Raw genomic sequence first — 18448 nt, forward strand, 5'->3', positions numbered from 1 at the left:
TAGTCAAATTGCCTTCCACAACTGATAATAAATAACCACTGTTATGACATTATGTGTAGTGTTTAAGCAGTCCTGTGAGGGAGCTTACATGTAATTGTCAATCTGCCACCACCATTACTTGAACTGCTTATATCTCATAAATCTAAAATTTTACGGTAACGTTCTTGGGACCTAAAAGCCTTTTCACACTTGCACACCCGAGCTGAGCCGAGCCGAGCCCTCATGGTATGGCTAGTTTCACACTGGTCATTTTGTCGAGCCGAGCTGAGCCCTCATGGTACGGCTAGTTTCACACTTGTCATTTTGTCGCGCCGAGCCAGAAACCGTGAAACTCTGGCCTCGCAAGATATCTGGTACTGGCTCGGTGTTGAGCAAGCCTGGGGGCGGGGTTAACTCGTTCTGTCCGAAACAATAAAGTCTACCAAAAGATTTCACAGGAATTGAGAAATATGGGACTAAACCACAGCGCGAAACAGTGTTTAAAAATAAAAAAAATAAAACAGAATTACAAAAAAACTAAAGGATCATAACAATAAAGCAGGTCAGACCGCCAAAAAAGTAAATATTATGATTTAATGGACGCAGTTCTTGGTCACAGACCTGCAACGACCGGCGCCGATATGTTGAATTCGGCGTCTTCTCTTCTGGAATCGATGTGCAGTCCCACACGGAATGAAACTGAGTTTACATATTACAACATTCTTTATGCTTTGTCAACTTTTTTTTTTTTTTTTTTTAAAGTATTTCTCCTTCAAATTGTTTAATGTTGACAGGTATCATTTAAATCTACTGCTGTTTGTATTCCATATATTTTGTCTAATGAATAAAGTGACCAGTAATTGCGGATGTTATTTTGTGTTATTTTCCGTTATAAATCAGTCCTTAACAGAAAAAAAAAAAAAAAAATTAAGATACATATATTGGAAATGTGCAAAGTATCTGAAAATCACATTCAGTATGGTGATTTTTAAAAAATACTATAAAACAAGTTGTAAAGAAAAATATCTTTAAATATGTTTAGATTTTGTTTTTAATAGGCCTACATTAAATCTATTTTTCTGAAGTGTTTACTGACATTTTTCAAATACTATCTGTAACGTTTTAAAGTTATTATTAGTAGTCACAGTTAATCTAACTTTAATAATGTTAAATTAAATTATTCGGTTTGTATTTGCATTCTGCAACATGTGAAAACATGTTGCAGAATGCAAATATTTTATTTTTTCACAACACTGTTTTGCGCTGCACAGTGCTTAATTTGTGCCGTGGCCTGCCGGGGCACAGCCCTGGAACAGATGGGCATGCAGAGTCAAGTTTAAAATCACATAAAATTATTTTTAATTTCTCAACACAGTTGTTTGAAGTCTGCAAGTTCTTCCGTGCGTGCTGAAGAGAGATGCCTTTAAGTGAGATGACACTGGCTGCAACTGTATTGTTTTTTTATACACAAATAAGCTTACTTGATTTGAAAAACGTCATGAACGATAACAGCAACTTCTTACACTACTTGGTTTGATTAAATGAGTAGTACACAACAAAATATGAAAAGTGAACATTAATTTCAACAAAGAACAACGACAACTTGTTAATGAAAAAAAAATATTGTAGCCTACTTCAATAGGATCATTAGCCTGCTATATTATATTAAACCAAAACAATAAAAAAAAATAACGATCTGGTTCTCTCTTGCCTTTTTCAAGGAATATAATTTAATTAATAGAGAATAAAAACATACTAAGATAACAACTACCTAGCCTAAGTTTAATTAATCATTTTTGTAATCTACCAGCGGCTTCTGTTGCATACACATCGCTGATAATAGTGCAGACTGTGGGTCAAACCAATGTTTGTGTTGGGGTGGTTTTTTTTTTATTTATTTATTTATTTATTTTTAATCAATGTCATCCTTGCAAAACCATAACAAAACATGTATAAAGGCTTTTTAGTTAATTTATTATTTGTCATGCATTTGCCTTTAATTATTTTTTCTGCACGTACTACTACTATGTAGATGATGTAGAATATGTGAATGTAAACGTCTAACACTAGTACATACAATACTCTTTCAAATAAACATGTTATGATTTTGAATGTATGGTTCTTAGGGCGGTATTATTGTCATTGCGTGCGCCCCGGCACCACTTTCTTTATAAATTAAGCATTGGCGCTAGGTTTGGTCCTATATTTCTCAATTCCTGTGAAATCTTTTGGTAGACTTTATCGTTTCGGACAGTGCAACCTCGTGATCCATTCTCAAAACAAATCCACACCACTCCTCTGTGCGCCTGCGTCCACTGAATTTGACGTTACGTTCTATTGAGCAGCTTCTACTTTGAACAGTAGTGCGAACACACCCGAGCCGTGCTGGGTGGGCTCTGCTTGATTCCGGCTTGGCTCAGCTCGGCTCGGCTCGGCTCTGGTGTGCTTTAGGTCATGTGACTCTTTGGTTTCTGGATGATAAAGACCTTATGCTTCAAGATATTGGCTTCATATTCAGTACACAACTGTTTTCTGTGACATTCTGAAGTTCTAATCAAAGTTTTGAAATGCAGGTTTTCTTTCCTCTAATTAGCACTATCAGTATCATCATCTGATTCTTCAATTGTAGTAAATCCAGCCCTTACAGACCTAACATCTTTGTATGCATCTGCGACAGCGGGATTAGACCTATAGATATATATACAGTGCCTATAGAAAGTCTACACCCCTATTCAAAATGTTCACCTTTTGTTGCCTTATAGCCTGGAATTAAAATAGTTTTTTTTTTTTTCATTTCATGTATGCCGTTTGTCATCAGACTTTGGATTGTACAAATAAAACATCATTGCACCTAGATTATCGTTGTCTCTCTGTTTATTGATCACTGCTGCATTCCTGCACCTGCGCACTGTTAACCACTTTGCCACAGACCCTCTTATCTTTTTTAGAGCAGACTTATGGTGTGCCTTGCTGGGTGACCAGTTTTATTGAGTTATTTAACTATGGCAGTTTTGTTTGGATTATCAATAAACTCTTACAGTGAGAAGACGCTGTGCACCAAAGCTACTGTTTGGCCTGTACCAAGTTTAGGATATGATACATGACAGTCTAGCATATTTTTTTTAAATATAAATTCTCTTATTACAGCACAGTGGCAAATAAGGTCCGTTATTACCTTAAAATATGACCTTTTTAACTGGGGTCCATTAACACTAGAACAACCGCGTACACTACTGCATCACTCAGTACTGCATCTCCAGCTTCCGCCCCACCCCTTATTCGCTGTATTTTTCACATACCTCTTCATAGTCGTGCATACTGATAAATCATATCCTGATCACTCGTTTTATCACCAAACTCCTCAATAATGCGATCCAAGTCATTATTTTATTACTATAACATCTCAGAAAGCTCTGCAAATGTCCGTGATATTACCGTGTTATCTCTGTGGTGCCGGGGTTATGTTTATTGCTCAGATCCGCCCCTTTTTTTTTTGTTTGGCTTCTGTCGGTCTCACTCGGCCATTGAATGGTTTTCTCTGCTTTTTCCTTAGAAAAAACAACTAGAGACCTGTGTTTTACGACATCGGACCGGAAAGGGAAAATTGTAGTGTCGGACCTGGTACGACATAAGACCGCAAAGGGTTAAAACATAAAGGATTTTCATTTTATGCAAAATATGAAGTTTATTACATAGACTGAATTTGTTCAGTCAGACAAACAAATAAATAAAGTCTAATTGATCCCTTGATTTAAAAAAAAAAAAAAAAAAGAAAAACCTTAGACACAGGTTTTGGGTTTGGTTTCTCAGCCTTGGGGTCCAGTTTCCTTTATGGTTATTAAATCAGAAGTACCAGTAATTCATAAAGTGCAGTCAAAACATGATTTACCCAATTTCTGACAGTTAAACTGAAAAAAAAAAGGTTTGCAGTAAGTTCAGTTACAAGGACAATACAATAAAAACTGCGTTCTTACATTTTTAATAGAAGAGAGTATTTAGATTATTAGAGTATTATGAGTATTAGAGTATTTTTAGCATGTAGGACAGCCAAACTAGACAAAACTGTTTTTCCAAGGCCATGTTTAGTGTAGCAAGGAACAATTAGGGCAAATTCCTTTCCAATCCCACCACTACAGACCTGTTCTGACCGCTGGAAAAAAATTGATGTGACTTGACTTTGCACTCCCTATCCTGTCGGCCTTTGAAAAAGGGACAGCTGAATTAGGTATCAAGCAGTGCCAACAGTGCTTTACTGACGCTGTCCTCGTTAAATGAGCGCATGCTGTCTAGAGACTGCACAGAGATCAACAGAATACAGTCCCCTCTAACCCCCAACAACTGCCGCATACAGTAACATATTATCAGTCCCCTTCCTAGTTTTAAAAGTGCTGAAGTTCTTTCAAAAAGCCTTTGCAATATCAAGGGATTTCACTTCATTTTGGACTTAATAACACTTTATAAACTGCTGAAGTTAGCAGAAATAACCGCTGTCTTGAAACTTTTAAACAGTCCACTATAATATTCTTGCTAAGATTTGAAACTTCACATAAACTGTATAGCTGGCAGAACTTTTACTTTAGCTACCGCACCAGTAAATCACAAGCTTTGCGTCCGTTCGTTTCAGGTTGCTGTCTTGAAGGTTCTTGAAGCTCGTTTTATAGTGGTTTTGAACCGGCAGGAAAATAAGAAACATCAGCTCAAAAATAACATGGAAATATCCAGTAAAGCAATAAGATATGTTACACCCCTTTTGTCCTTAAATGCAGCCATGCTACTATGAGATTATTACTATTATTTGTTTATTTAGCAGACGCCTTTATCCAAGGCGACTTACAGAGACTAGGGTGTGTGAAGTATGCATCAGCTGCAGAGTCACTTACAATTACGTCTCACCCGAAAGACGGAGCACAAGGAGGTCAAGTTGACTTGCTCAGGGTCACACAATGAGTCAGTGGCTGAGGTGGGATTTGAACCGGGGACCTCCTGGTTACAAGCCCTTTTCTTTAACTACTGGACCACACAGCCTCCTAAATATATAACGCATGGGTGAAAGTTTTCCATCTGTAGATGGATCCAGTAAATGTAAATACCAGTGCTGGTCCCCGCAACCATTATCTCATGTAGCAAATGAATCTATCCATTTCTGACGTAATTTATTATTCGCCAACTTCACTCGATGTACATATAAAAAACACCGGAGTACAAAGACAAGGTGGGTGGGAATCAATTTGAAAAATTGAAAAATTATTGGAAAGTGTACAGGATGTTACTTATCACTTCTGGTGGGCTGTGATGTGTAAATTAAACGGGATTGGTGGCACAGAGTTGATAGGATTTATAGCATTTTGGTTAAATATGACAGCGTCAAGAATGGACTGTACACATTATTTAAGTAGTGTTAATAGAATTTCCTTTTGGCATATCGATATTAAACATGGCTGAATAAACCCATGTTATACCATGGAGCTGAAGTCGATCAGTACAGTACAGTTCACAATTCTTTTTGTATCACATTAACTTCTGTTACTATATGCAGCTAACCTCTCCAAAAACGTTTTGAAATAAGGGTATATTCCTATATCCCTGGCAACACTGTAGCACATATTTTGTATTGTTGAAAATGAAAAGTACTTAAACTGTGGTCTTAATGATGTATTTATTTATTTATTTTTATTTAGTAATTCCAACCGAGTTACGAATATTCAATACAGTGCGCTACTTTTATGCAGAGCGAAAAGGCTGGGACAGCCAGATTATGTTTTTTCTTTCCTTAAATTCAGTGAACACAAGCAGTAGAATGAGCACAGATTAGAAAGACGTGCATTTACATTAAAATAATGCTGGCTAAAAAAAAGTCTGTCATTTTGGCAAGACAAATGTGCCATCATAATGTATAAGTTATTTAGTTAGTATTTGCTTCACATTAGAAAGCTGTTTCAGTTAATGGTGGCTTTGAAGGCGATGCTTGGTATTGCATCAAAGGGAGCTGTAATGTTAATTTATAAACACACCTGTAATAAAAGAAAACAGATATTTAAAGGGGAAAAATGCAGACTACATAATTGTAATCTTCTAAATATATATCATGTGGTTAAAGTTGTTTGTTGTGTTGCTTAGTAATAGTAATAGCACAACGTGTGATTGTGTAGAAATGGGTTTTTGCAAGAACTGCGTAACCGAATTTTGGGAGTTGTTTGTGAGTTTACTCACGGACCACAGGTTGGGAACCACTGCTCTAAAGCAATTGATGCTGAAATTGTAATAGAATCACCTTTCACTTTTTGTGACTTTTACACTTTCCTGCAGAATGCTTTGCAATTTGTGAGTCTGGGAGCATGTCTACTACAGATTTGCTGAACTAGTCACAACATGTAAAGGTCTCTGCATATGTAACTTTCTTGATCACCGTTTTTCCTTTGGCAACGAAAGATGTTATTAATATATATATATATATATATATATATATATATATATATATATATATATATAATTATTTATTAATTTTTTTACTGGGAGGCCTTATCGCACGTGAAGCTATCGTAGACGGTCAAGCATGTGAGCTTGTGCACTGAATGCATGCCTGCAACAGGTCTCCCCTGGTCCTAAACCTAGGAGAAATGGCCAAAAAATGGGAGAGTTCCGACAAATAAAGGACAGCTGACAGGTCTGAGTAATCTCCGAATTTCTTTTTCTACAAAGTGAAGTTCAAATTTGCTTCTGAAAGTGGTCCAGGATGCATCTGAGAACATGTACAACCCCAGAGCTTGGGGGGGCCCCCGGCCAAAAGCTTATTTTTGCCCCAGGATTTTCAGTCAAAATTGTCATTGGCCACTTTCACCCATGATAATGTGCCACTATGTATTTAATAATTAACATTGTGTTTAATTTATATGTGGAACCTGGAACAATAAGAAATGTATGGATGAATTTATTATTAAAGATGCTTTTAGTTTGTTGTGCGATTGTAAAATTTTGCGTGGGAGGTACAGTAGCTTTTATATATTCAAAAGGACAGATGAGGACAAGCATGCCCCATTGGCCCAGTTTAGTTTATATCAGCCACAAGCTAAAGGCAGTTTTGCCCTTGACTCTAGCTGAGTGCTTCCCGAGACACTGTGCAGAGCAGCAGCCGTCGCCGCAGCAGCAGCAACAGCAAAGGTGTGCCGGTGACATCAATAGCTGTGCTCTCTCTGGAGGAACCACCTAAGATGAAGTACAGCACTGGTAGCAGAAATAACAGAGCGTCACCTGGGTACTCATCAGTGGCAGGCACCACAGTGATCATATCACAAGATCTGAAAATACACATTTTCTTGGGCTTGCAGTATTCCCAGCATAGGGTAAAACAGGAGTGAGCCTAGAAAACCATCAAATAGCATCTGACTGTTCTAGGGCTGATGCGAAAATTCAGCTCTTTGACAGATACACTAGGTTGCTGTGAACTAGAATACTTTAACTGCTTATAAAACAAAAACAAAAAAGGGGAAGGCAAGAAAAATAAGCTGTTAGTTCTTTGTCATTGGCTTAAACCAGGTTTGTTTCATCTGTTGTGTTCATTTTACTGTAGAGGTGAGTTTTAAACCACTTTTTTTTTTCAAAACAATTAAATTTGCTTTTCCGTTGTAAGATGAAAGCTAATGGAAATAAACTAAATGCCTAACCACAATGGTAATTGTGCTGTACATGTGTGTCTTAAAGATTGCCCACAGCAGGCCTATGTCAGCTGGTGAGCTGTGGATCACAAAATCATCCAAGGACTTTGAAAGTCTCCTTTTGCAGGCATGTAAAAGTCCAGAACTGAGAGACAATGAGCAATTGGAGGGAATAAATAGATTTGGCAACATCGCAAAAATTGAATATGTGGAAAAAGCATTAACAAACAGAAAACAAAATGTGTTACAATTGACAATGTTGACCTTGCTAGTACATGGTCTTGTCTTTGCTTTCAGCCTCACTGTTTTCTCTTCCAGCTGCTGTGGGTCCTTGTGACCCTTAGATATGGCTTGTCACACATTTGGAAACCATCCCAGCATGATTAATGCACATAAAACAAAAATCAATATTGCATTTGTAGAAATTGTATGTTAAATAGATTAAACGTACTCTGCTTTTGACTTGGCTTGTCCTGTCCCTTATGATTAAGACCTATTTAACATAAATGATGTAATGGTTTTACCACCAATAGGCTCTTCACTGTGTTTGGGTGGAGGGTTGTTAAGATTATTAAACTGAAAGTTCATGTCATTGCATCTTTGCATCTGTACCATCATTGGATTATTGTATTAAACTCAGTTTTCTTATGATGCTGTGCTGGTAAGTGGTAGTTTAAAGTTTACAGTTTGCACACTAAAATCCTGTTTTTGGTTTTGACACACCTTCAAGTTTAGCTAGAAAGTATGTGATGTACAGTAGATGCTGCTCATTTGAATGAGAATATGGTTAACAGCTAAGTTTGTTTAATATGGTATATGTTTATATACAGAGATGAAAATAAGACTCATTCAGCCTTAAAGCAAGCATGCTTTCACAGATCTCAGAGTGACGTTCTGTTATACAAGTCATACAGACAGGTATAGAGGCTACTGTAATAAAGACCCTTTTTAAAATCACCCTTATCTGTTATTTATATATGGTGAACTTGTGAAGTTATTGTTGTTATTTGGTTGGAGCACTGTAATGACAGCTTAACTTTGAAGCCATCTAAGATAAATAATTTAGATTTGTGAAGCCACCTAAAGTCTAGTGTGCACTAATATCCAGAAAATAGAAAAGAAAAGCATAGTTGGATAACTTCTGTGTTTTGCCCAAAGCAAATTTCTACCAGACTTTTTAGGTCTGTATTCAGTAGTCTCAGGTCTCAAGTGTTTTCTTCAGTATTCATGGCACTCGCTGGCTACAGCAAGGGCCAGTGCCGATCGTATTACTTTACTTTTCTGTCTTTTGTGGAATTGAGCCTTTGTCAAAATTGTCTGAGCTGCTGCTCACGAAATCACTTAACTGGGAGGCTCCGTGAGCTGTGCCTCTCAAGTGATTCGATTCCCACGTGTGTTTGGAGATTGCTTTCTGTTGAAATTCAAGGACAAGACGGTGAATTGCCGGGAGCTGACAAATGCAGAGTTAAAAACAGTTCTATCACTGATCTACTTTCCCGTTTCCACCTCTGAACCCTGTGATCTCCAATATGTTATGGTGTGGATATTATAGAAACAGAGTTCAATACAGTTCAGACTGAAAGCAGACTTGCTGGGCCATATGCAGAGAACACTCTGGGCCTTATTAAAAATGAATCTGCTCTATATCCATTTTGTTCTCAATCAATAAAGGGTGTTAACACAGAGGTTGCATTTTCAACCACTGCTTTATATAAGCGTTGTGATTAACACAGCATGTACCAGTACAATTCCAGTAGCACTGTGGTCAATACATCATTACTTTTTCATTATAGAAGTAAAATGGGACAGTCATGGAATGCATCATAATAGATCACGTATTCATACATCTCTAGATCAGTAAATCTTTGTTGGATCAGTATGCCTCAATAGGTTTGGTTTTGCTTGCCTAATAAGTTTAAAGTTTATGAGAAATCATCCATTGAATGACATAACAGCATGTTTCTTTACATGTTGAATTGAAGGTCATCAGTGTGAGTGCTTGCCTATAATTACTTTTCTATCAGTCTGGAAGTTGACTTTTTAATCACCATATTGGATATTTCTTTGGCTGTAAATGGATCATCTCTACTAGTTATCTCCAATTTGAAGTACAGGAAACATTTATATGCTATAATCCAGGTTGCCATTAAAGCCTTTCCATTTTTTTTAAGCCAAATTGTACACTGTCAGATTTTGTATGATTTCTGTAATGAGATTATTATGCTGCAGATAAATGTAACAACAGTGGCAATGACAAGTATCTAGATCACCCTATGTGGCTCAGACATTGGTGGTTCTGTATGACCCATGTGACTGGTTTCTTATTAAAAATCATACCTTTCTATCTTTTTCAATTTTTAATAGTGTAGCTTTGTTCTTGACAGCCTTAACTGTGACCTTTGTGCCAATTTATGGTTGGGTAACTTTTGATCTTTGTGTACATTTTTAAGGCAACAACAACAACACATTATATATAGAGTGCAGCCCTTTATAATGCCATAACACTTGTACTAGTATTAGCACGGTCTTAAATCTATGGCTCCGATCTACAGTGGTATAAAGGGAGAGCACTGTATATATGATGCGCAATCCTTTTGGAACTCTGTCAAGGCTGTAAATTCCATTCACCTTTTTAATAAAGATTTGCCATTTACTAACTCACAGTTGCAAAGAGGGTAGAAATTACAGTTGCACCAATAGTGATAATTTCTAAAATTCAGCCTTTCAAAAGCAGCCCCTACGGTTGAAAAACAAGAGAGAAGTATACAAGACACACTAAATTTTCCAATAAAGTGAAAAAATAAATATATATATATATATATATATATATATATATATATATATATATATATATATATACACACACAGTATGTATATATATATATATATATATATATATATATATATTGTATATATATATATTTTTTTAAACTGGTAAATGGTAGCATAACCTTTTTCATCTTCTTTTAGGTTTCCCAAATGAGCCTGCTGCTGAAATTGCCCTTGAGACTGTCAGAAACTGGATTAAGACAAACACTAATGAGGTATGTCCGATTTTCATTACTTTGTGCTATGTTATTTTCTGATTTTAAAGTTTCGCATTTACAAGAAAAATTACATTTAAAAAAACCTAGAAGGTTTTCTTTGTAGATAAACTATAAAAGGAAACTTCTGTATTATATGGCAGGAAGTTGAGACCTTTTCAAACTCTAGGTGCTTTAATGATCCCAGAGTAGACTATTCCTTTTATTTTTTTAGATGTAAAAGCATGGATAATCATGGTTGAGGATGTAGCTTTTTAACAATAGCCGTATATCATTGAACTGGTTTGAAATGTCATTATAGATCTCAAATTCACTTCATATTAAAATAAAATATGTTATTCTGCAACTCAGCTTTCAATTGTTTTATTGATTTGTAGATTTATCATGTTTCTTGTGGATTTATGGCCTGTAGTATTACACATCTTTATATCCCAGAATAATAGGAATAAGCTTAACATGCAGAAGGGAAGAAAGCAATTATCTTTGAAAATTGTGTTGGTTAATTCTTTAAAGGAGGTGACCTTTGTGTATTGCATTAACTTAGATTTGATTAATAAAATAATAAAGCAATATAATTGTGAAATATAAGTGCTGCAGGATTAAATCCGCTGAAACAATAGGGGCAAGGTGCTTTTCAGCTTTGGGTGCATTGAGGTTTATTTTGTTAATGTTCTGGATTGTCCACTTGTATTTTTCTTAATGGGATTTTAGGTTTAGCCAGCTAAAGTGCTCACTGTAGAGGTTGAACCTGTGTGTGATGATTCAGCTCTGATAATTGATTAATAGGTTTCCCATTATCCACAGTACGGTAAGTAAAGTCAGTAGCTATTGAAAACATGAAATGTGTTTCTTTTTTATGCTGAAACTTAAAATAAAATAGTCTATCTAATGCAGAAATACGTTGTTTCATAGTCCATGCTGTTTCTCATACAGTATAATAAAAACACAGTACATTTCAGCAGAGATTTGACAGTGCCCATCTCAGAAGTGTCTTGAAACAATGCAGAATAAGAAAATGTTATCTTGGTTATCCATTGAAGATTCTTTCAGATAGTAGCTATGTTTTTTTTTTTTTTTTTTTTTTTGTGTGTGTTTTTTTCCTTCTTCTGTAGACCAATGATAAAGCCTCATTGAAAAGTTTGAAGTAGAGACAGAATGAAGAATGAAGTATGCCTATGAGAGGCATACTTTATAGTTAATTTTTAATTGCTACAAATATTTAGACAGTTCCAGAACTTTAAGCTTTCATGTCAACCTAAACCGTGTGCCAAAATCTACTTAAGGCAGCCATTCTTTGTTGATAACTAGTTAGCTTTATTCCTGTATGAATGAAGAGCTTTAAGACTTTTTGTAGGTTATCTGCTGCAGCACAGAAATCACGTATTGAGAATTACTTTGTTATATATCAGAGAAAGTGAAGATAGAACAAACTAATGCTCAATCTGCAGAGGCCTGGAGTTAATGGCTCTGTTTGGGGACCACAAGATCTTCCACCCCCAGGTCAGGATTAAGGCAGACTGCCAGAGCACTGTTTAATACCAGGGCACAACTGTGGCCTACAGTATGTATGTGCATATACATACTGCTGTGCAACTGTTTACTGATTTTTTTTATGGTATGGAAATACGATATGCATATTTTATGTCCCTGGTTGGATTCATTAACAGAGATTGTAAAACTCTGAAAATACTCAACTCTGCTGCAAGAAAAAAACAAAAACAAAAAAAAAAACAAGTAGTGCCATGTTATGTACTGCATGGCCCTTTCTCTGACCACTTCCTACATTATTTTACTTATTACATTAATCATGTCTGTCCATAACTGTTAAAATACAAAATCTAAATAATCATAGCGTCACCGCATATTTCCTATATTTCCTGGTTTAGCAAGGTCACCTATAAATGAAAAACCCATCTTCAAAGCAAGTCGGAGAACTGCAGCATGTCCTCCTTTTTCCGTTTTTATGTATTAATTTATTTTTTATGATAAAACAAAACATATGTTTAAACTAAACTTGATCCTTGAGAAAATAATATACAAAACATATCTATATAGTGTCTATTCTGTGTTTAAAGAAATGCAGTGGTACCTCTTGTTTCCAATTTTATTTACCTGTGTGTTAATTACATCCAATTTATATATCTATATATATATATATATATATATATATATATATATATATATATATATATATATATATATATTCAGATGTTGACTTTACATATGGAGTTCTAGTGTGGTGTATTGCAAAATGCATTATCAGAATGCAAAACAGAAGCATATTTGGTTTACTGTGTGATGACATTTTTTAATGATAGAAGATCTTAAAGGAAATTGAAAATGCATGCTGTAACATATAGTGTATTTGAAATATTTAAGTGGAAAGCCCAGCTAAGATGAATGATTGCGTTTACAACAAGAAGTGGCGTGTGTGACAACAAATATATAACTGCAATTAAATTGGTGTGGGGGAAAAAAGGCATACATGGAAAAAGGAAAACTTCAGTTTGCTCTCAAGTGATGAATATGTGTTACTGGTTTCGACTATTGGTGTCTCTGAAGTTTGTGGGAATTGTGTTATTTCTCTGGAGTAAACTTTTTTATAGTTTATTGTTCACAACATCTAAGATTATAATAGTATGTCACAGTATATCATCTATTCATCAGATATGGAGCAGACTCAACATTTTATTTGCAAACCAAGTTCACAGAGCACATTGATCTACAGGTTTTGACATGAATCGTAGGACAACCCTATGGTGTGAAAGAAATCAAATGTTATACATTTAAATGATTGAATATACCCTGTAAGTCTACTGTTCTAAAAGTTAAGACAGTCTTTGGATATCCAGTCAACTAAAAAACACTTTCTGACTTAATCTAAATGGCTGTTATAATGGAGAGACCTTATTGAATGTTAACCAGCTTGGTTGTCTCCTTGTTTTCAATAAAATGCCTATCATTTAGGAGACTGCTGCATTCCTCTGCAGTGTGTTAGCATTTGGTGGCAGTTATCAAGTAAAGACTTTAAGGAGATATTCTACAAAGCCTGGCGAGACAGCTCACAGGAGGAAATAGACCCCATTGGGGCCGGCAGGGTTTAGCCACCCTAGCCGGCAGTATCTAGCTCTGTGTTTTCAAATGGAACAGGATGCCGGAGACACCCATCCAAGGCTTCTAAGAAATTAAAGAGAAAAATACCCTTAGAGTCTGCAAGAGTGGGGGCGGAAGATGACTGAAGGTTTGACAACATGGTTAACGACTTAGGAAAGGAAACGGATATGAGAACGGAGAGTACTTTGCAAAGGACTAGCTCAAGATCTGCAGTTAGCAAAGACATGGTGCTCCAGGTTTGTGTCTGTGGCTGGAGAAAATTGACAATGGTTAGGGGCTTGAAGATTCATCAAGGGAAAATTAAATGCTTGAGGGAGAAGGGACAAGGGCCTTGCATTGATCAGTACTTTTTACGAAGTCAGTAGAGAAGCTGGAAGCGTTAATCAGTTCATACATCAGGAAATGGTTAGGAGTCCCACGCTGCCTCAGCAGTGGGACTGTATGGTAAAGGGATACTGCAGTTGCCAGTCTCAGCTCTAACCAAGGAGCGCGCCAAGGTTCGATGGGAAATTACATTGGTAGAGTCACACAATGAATGTGTGAGGGAGGCAGGACCTGTGTTGAAAACTTTAGGAAAGTGCGTAAAGGCAGTTTCCCAGGCCTAGCAGGGGGGATGGACGAGATGGGAGAGTGTGGAACAACGCAAGATCGGCTGGCGATATCTATGGACAATGGAACAGAGCAGGATCAGTTTCCTCATCAGGTCAACATATGATGTTCTGCCATCACCACAGAACCTTAATCTATGGGTAGGAGAGAATCCGTGGTGTCCTTTGTGTTCATCACCAGCTACATTTTGACAGCTACATTTTGGATGCTGTGGATGAGGCGTATGAAAGGAAGAAACTTAGGTACGCTCAACTGGCTGCTGAAGCGGAACAGCGAAGATGTAGAGTCCAGGTTTACCAGTGGAGGTGGGTTGTCGAGGCACACTCAACAACCCAGTTTCTCAGAGACATTGGATTCAGCGGTCAAGAGTTGCAACGCATAGTGAAGAACTTATCTGAAGCAGCAGAGAGGAGCAGCAACTGGCTCTGGTTGAGACGAAAAGATTCTGGTTGGGGACCTCAAGCTTCGTAGAAAGAAAGCAACGTCGATGTAAAGGAAGGTAAGTAAGCTGGGCTTAGCTGAGTGGGGGATGGAGGGGGGTGATGCTGGGATGCCAGAATCACTGTCGAGCCCTCTTAAGGTGTCGTGGGCTAGTCGACGAAACACCAAGGATGGAAGGTGCCCACTTGAAGACCCCAGAGAAGTACTCTACTCAGCTCAGTCCAGACGGTTGTCATGCTGATGCGCTAGGGGGACTGCACAGTGGTTGATCCCTGGAGCCAGCATTGCAGCCGTTGTGTGTGCTGATGCGCCAGGGAGGCAAAATAAGCTGATCCCTGGAGCCAGCATTACACTTCAGCCATCAACACCAGGCAGAAGGATATATACAACATCAGATGGAAGGAAACACTGATGGATCACATTAGTTTACAGTAAAGAAGCTATGTCTTAGTTGGTGCTTATCTTGCTGTCCAATATCAGCATGAAGTTTTAACACCTACTCTCATGTAATGGAAATCAGAGTCGCTCAGGAAATGAGGGATGGTGCCTTGCAGTATAAACTGTGAAAATAGACTGATAGCTTTTAATATAAAAGCCATAACTTACAGGACGAAAATTTATTGGAGTTTGCATATCAATCAATCAATCAATCAATTTTTATTTTATGTAGCAAATTTCATAGTGGAACACCATCACAAAGCGCTTTACAAGATGCAGTAACAACAAGAAAATGTAACAACAATATACAAAACTACTGAAGAGAAATGGTGTGGTCTAACATTATATTGGTGTCTCTTTTTGTTTAAAACTGCTCCCAAGGTCTGGTTACAATACAATGATTTCTAATTTTTTTTTGTAATTTCGACATTCCAATTAGGTTGTAATCATATGCGCCTCTGATTTTAACTGGAAGTCGGTAGTCAATTTGCACTTTAGCTTGCTTGAACCCATATATATATATATATATATATATATATATATATATATATATATATATATATATATATATATATATAGAAAGCCTTCCATGCAACTCAGAATGAATAGATTGCTTAGCTGTGCAGAGCTTTCCTCTGCCTGCCCTCAAGGAGATGTGACAATGTCCCTAAAGCCCCAGCTGAGGGATCATCCCCAGCAGACAAGTAATTTTGCAGGCCTGATAAGAGAGCCACTATGGAGATGAGGCTGCCCCACACCATCTCTGCTCTGCTATTCAGGTGCGAGCATGATAAAGCACTGCAGACAATGGCTAGGCGAATGACAGGAGACTTGCGCTCAGAGGGTCCAAAACACTCTGCCCTTTCTTTGCTGCAGTGACAGTTACTATGACAAATGTGTTTCTACAGCAGGTGTGAGCAGAGACATTTTAATAAATAAATAAATTAAAACAAAAATAGAGTATTGCATTTCAGGGGAGTGCATAACATTTTAGCCCATAGTCTTTGAAAGACATTTGAGAAGCGTGGCCTTTTCCACAAATAACTCCAAGAAAGACCAGCCATCTCCTATGTTTTAACCCCAGTTTTGTTGTGTGCCTTTATTTTTAAGTCCTTGCTTCTTTGAAAAACCCATGTTCGAACATAGCACATAGAACATAACATTCTAATACAATTGTGTCATTGCTGTATGTCTTCCTAATTTGTCATAGCCTGTTTTGTTAGGTGTGGCGAAGACAAATATAAAGTAAAGGATAAAATAATTTAGATACTGAGGGTTCGATTCTGATGAAATGAGTGCAATCGCGTCTGCCCCATAGGGTGTGGCTTCCCCAAAAGTGCGATTCTGTCAAAATAAAAACCCAGCGCAAGCGCGTTTAGTGGTCCAGTGACAGCGCACTGCCAATCAATGCTGAGTAGGTTGGGGAATCTGCTATCCAATCAGGGCCTGGCAACAGTCCCTTTAAGAGACAGAATGCGCTTGCATCACCGCAAGGCTCCGTTTTGAATGTAGAAGTGGCGATCATGTCGAGCGGCAGCAGCACAGAGCAAGAAAAACAGCGCAAGTCAGAACAGCAAGTAGTAGGTCACTCACCGAGAGAATACGTAAACCATGCTTCACAACACAGGAGATTGCTATATTAATAGAAGAGGTAGAGGCACATAGGGCAATCATTTATTATTTATAATAATTATACAAGGTACATTATTTCATGGCATTGACATTACTACATGTAAAGTGTAAATTACTTACTACCCTCCCTGACCTGTCTACGAGTAGCAGCAGCTGATTCATTTTCTAGCGGGACATGAAGTGCCGAATCACATTCCCTCTGAGCTTGGAATGTACTAGAGTTTCAATATAACCAGGGCTTTAATTCTCATGGAATATTTCCCAGAGCCCCACCGTCCCCGTCCCCCTCCCCGTTTGTGAAAAGGTCATGTAAAGAATAAAAGTACTATTTGTTATTTGCATTTGAGTGTACGTTTCAGTAGTTATTAGCAAAATAAATAAAATAAAAAGTTTTAGTAATTAAAAATAATCTAGTTATCTGCAGTATGTGTTAGTCCTGATCATGCTGTTTGTTTAGTTACTTGTTCACAGCGTGTGTTCATAAAGTCAAAGCCTCCTTCTGGCTTTAGAAAAGATGCGACGTGTCTGTGTTGTTACTGTGATATGCTTAAATAAAGTTGCTGAAACTAATCAGACTGCGTGCAGTTGTTTGACTTTAGCTCGTCATTCAAAACGGAGACTAGTTGCTATAGTATTGTGGTTACTGTATTGCCACTGACTGCAAACACTTTCTGTATTATTTTATTTATTTCTTTATCTTTATTTGCTATACTAAATTTAAATAAATAGATAGGACAGCAAGGAAGCAGAATATTTGACATTGGCAGACAACATTGAGGGCGTGTGCACTGCAAGAACGGAGACTTTCTTTCAACAAGCAGGCAAAAGGTAAAATACACGAATACTGTACTTACGTATTTTCAGGCGGATTGATTTGGAACAGTGATTAAACATAATAGATTTAAGCCCTCGTATTGACCAATCAGGATAAAGGAAATCTCTGATCTAATTTTCTAATTTGTTATAATGTTTAAAACTAGTTAAGCTTATACATTAATGCAGCGAAACCAATATCTAAGTCTGCCGATAGTAGTGACTTATTTCAATCACAGAAAGAAAGCAAATACATTGTGTTAAGTTTATACAGCAGTTAACTCGTTTAAAGTTGCACATGATACACGCACACACACACAGAGCACTAGTAACAACCAGGGAAAGAAAGGACAGACATACACATACAGAAGATACAGAAGTGGTGCTCCTGTTATGCTGCTCTCCATATATATATATATATATATAGAGGGACATTAAACAGGTCACAAATTAAGTATTAGAAACATTTGGAGATATCACCTAAACTATGCCTTTAACATCACCAAATGCTATAAACTATACTGTAGGAAAGGGTAAATGTTTCAGAGGTTTATGAAGAGTAACTGAAAGTTTAAGGATAGCAATTAGAACAGCCACTGTTTTAAAGCAGACCACTTTCAGTTATGAATACTATTTATATGACAGAATTTGCTTTAAAAATGCTTTAACTAGAAGTCTTGTAGCAACCTTGTGAATATTGCCAAGTATCGCTAAATGTCCTCCAGG

The 18448-nt window shown here is 37.0% G+C and overlaps 1 protein-coding gene across 4 annotated transcripts in view; it reads left to right on the plus strand.

The window, feature by feature from the left end:
• Positions 1 to 18448, plus strand: part of LOC117410630 (ADP-ribose glycohydrolase MACROD2-like) — a 759575-nt gene that overhangs the window by 542881 nt on the left and 198246 nt on the right. For all 4 annotated transcript variants that reach the window (XM_034017313.3, XM_034017312.3, XM_034017315.3 and 1 more), the window contains exon 8: positions 10602 to 10675. In XM_034017313.3, coding sequence (XP_033873204.2) covers positions 10602 to 10675 — 74 coding nt within the window. The remainder of the gene's footprint in view (positions 1 to 10601; positions 10676 to 18448) is intronic.

The sequence above is a fragment of the Acipenser ruthenus genome, chromosome 6 (genome assembly GCF_902713425.1).
Source record: "Acipenser ruthenus chromosome 6, fAciRut3.2 maternal haplotype, whole genome shotgun sequence".
Taxonomy (NCBI): Eukaryota; Metazoa; Chordata; class Actinopteri; order Acipenseriformes; family Acipenseridae; genus Acipenser; species Acipenser ruthenus.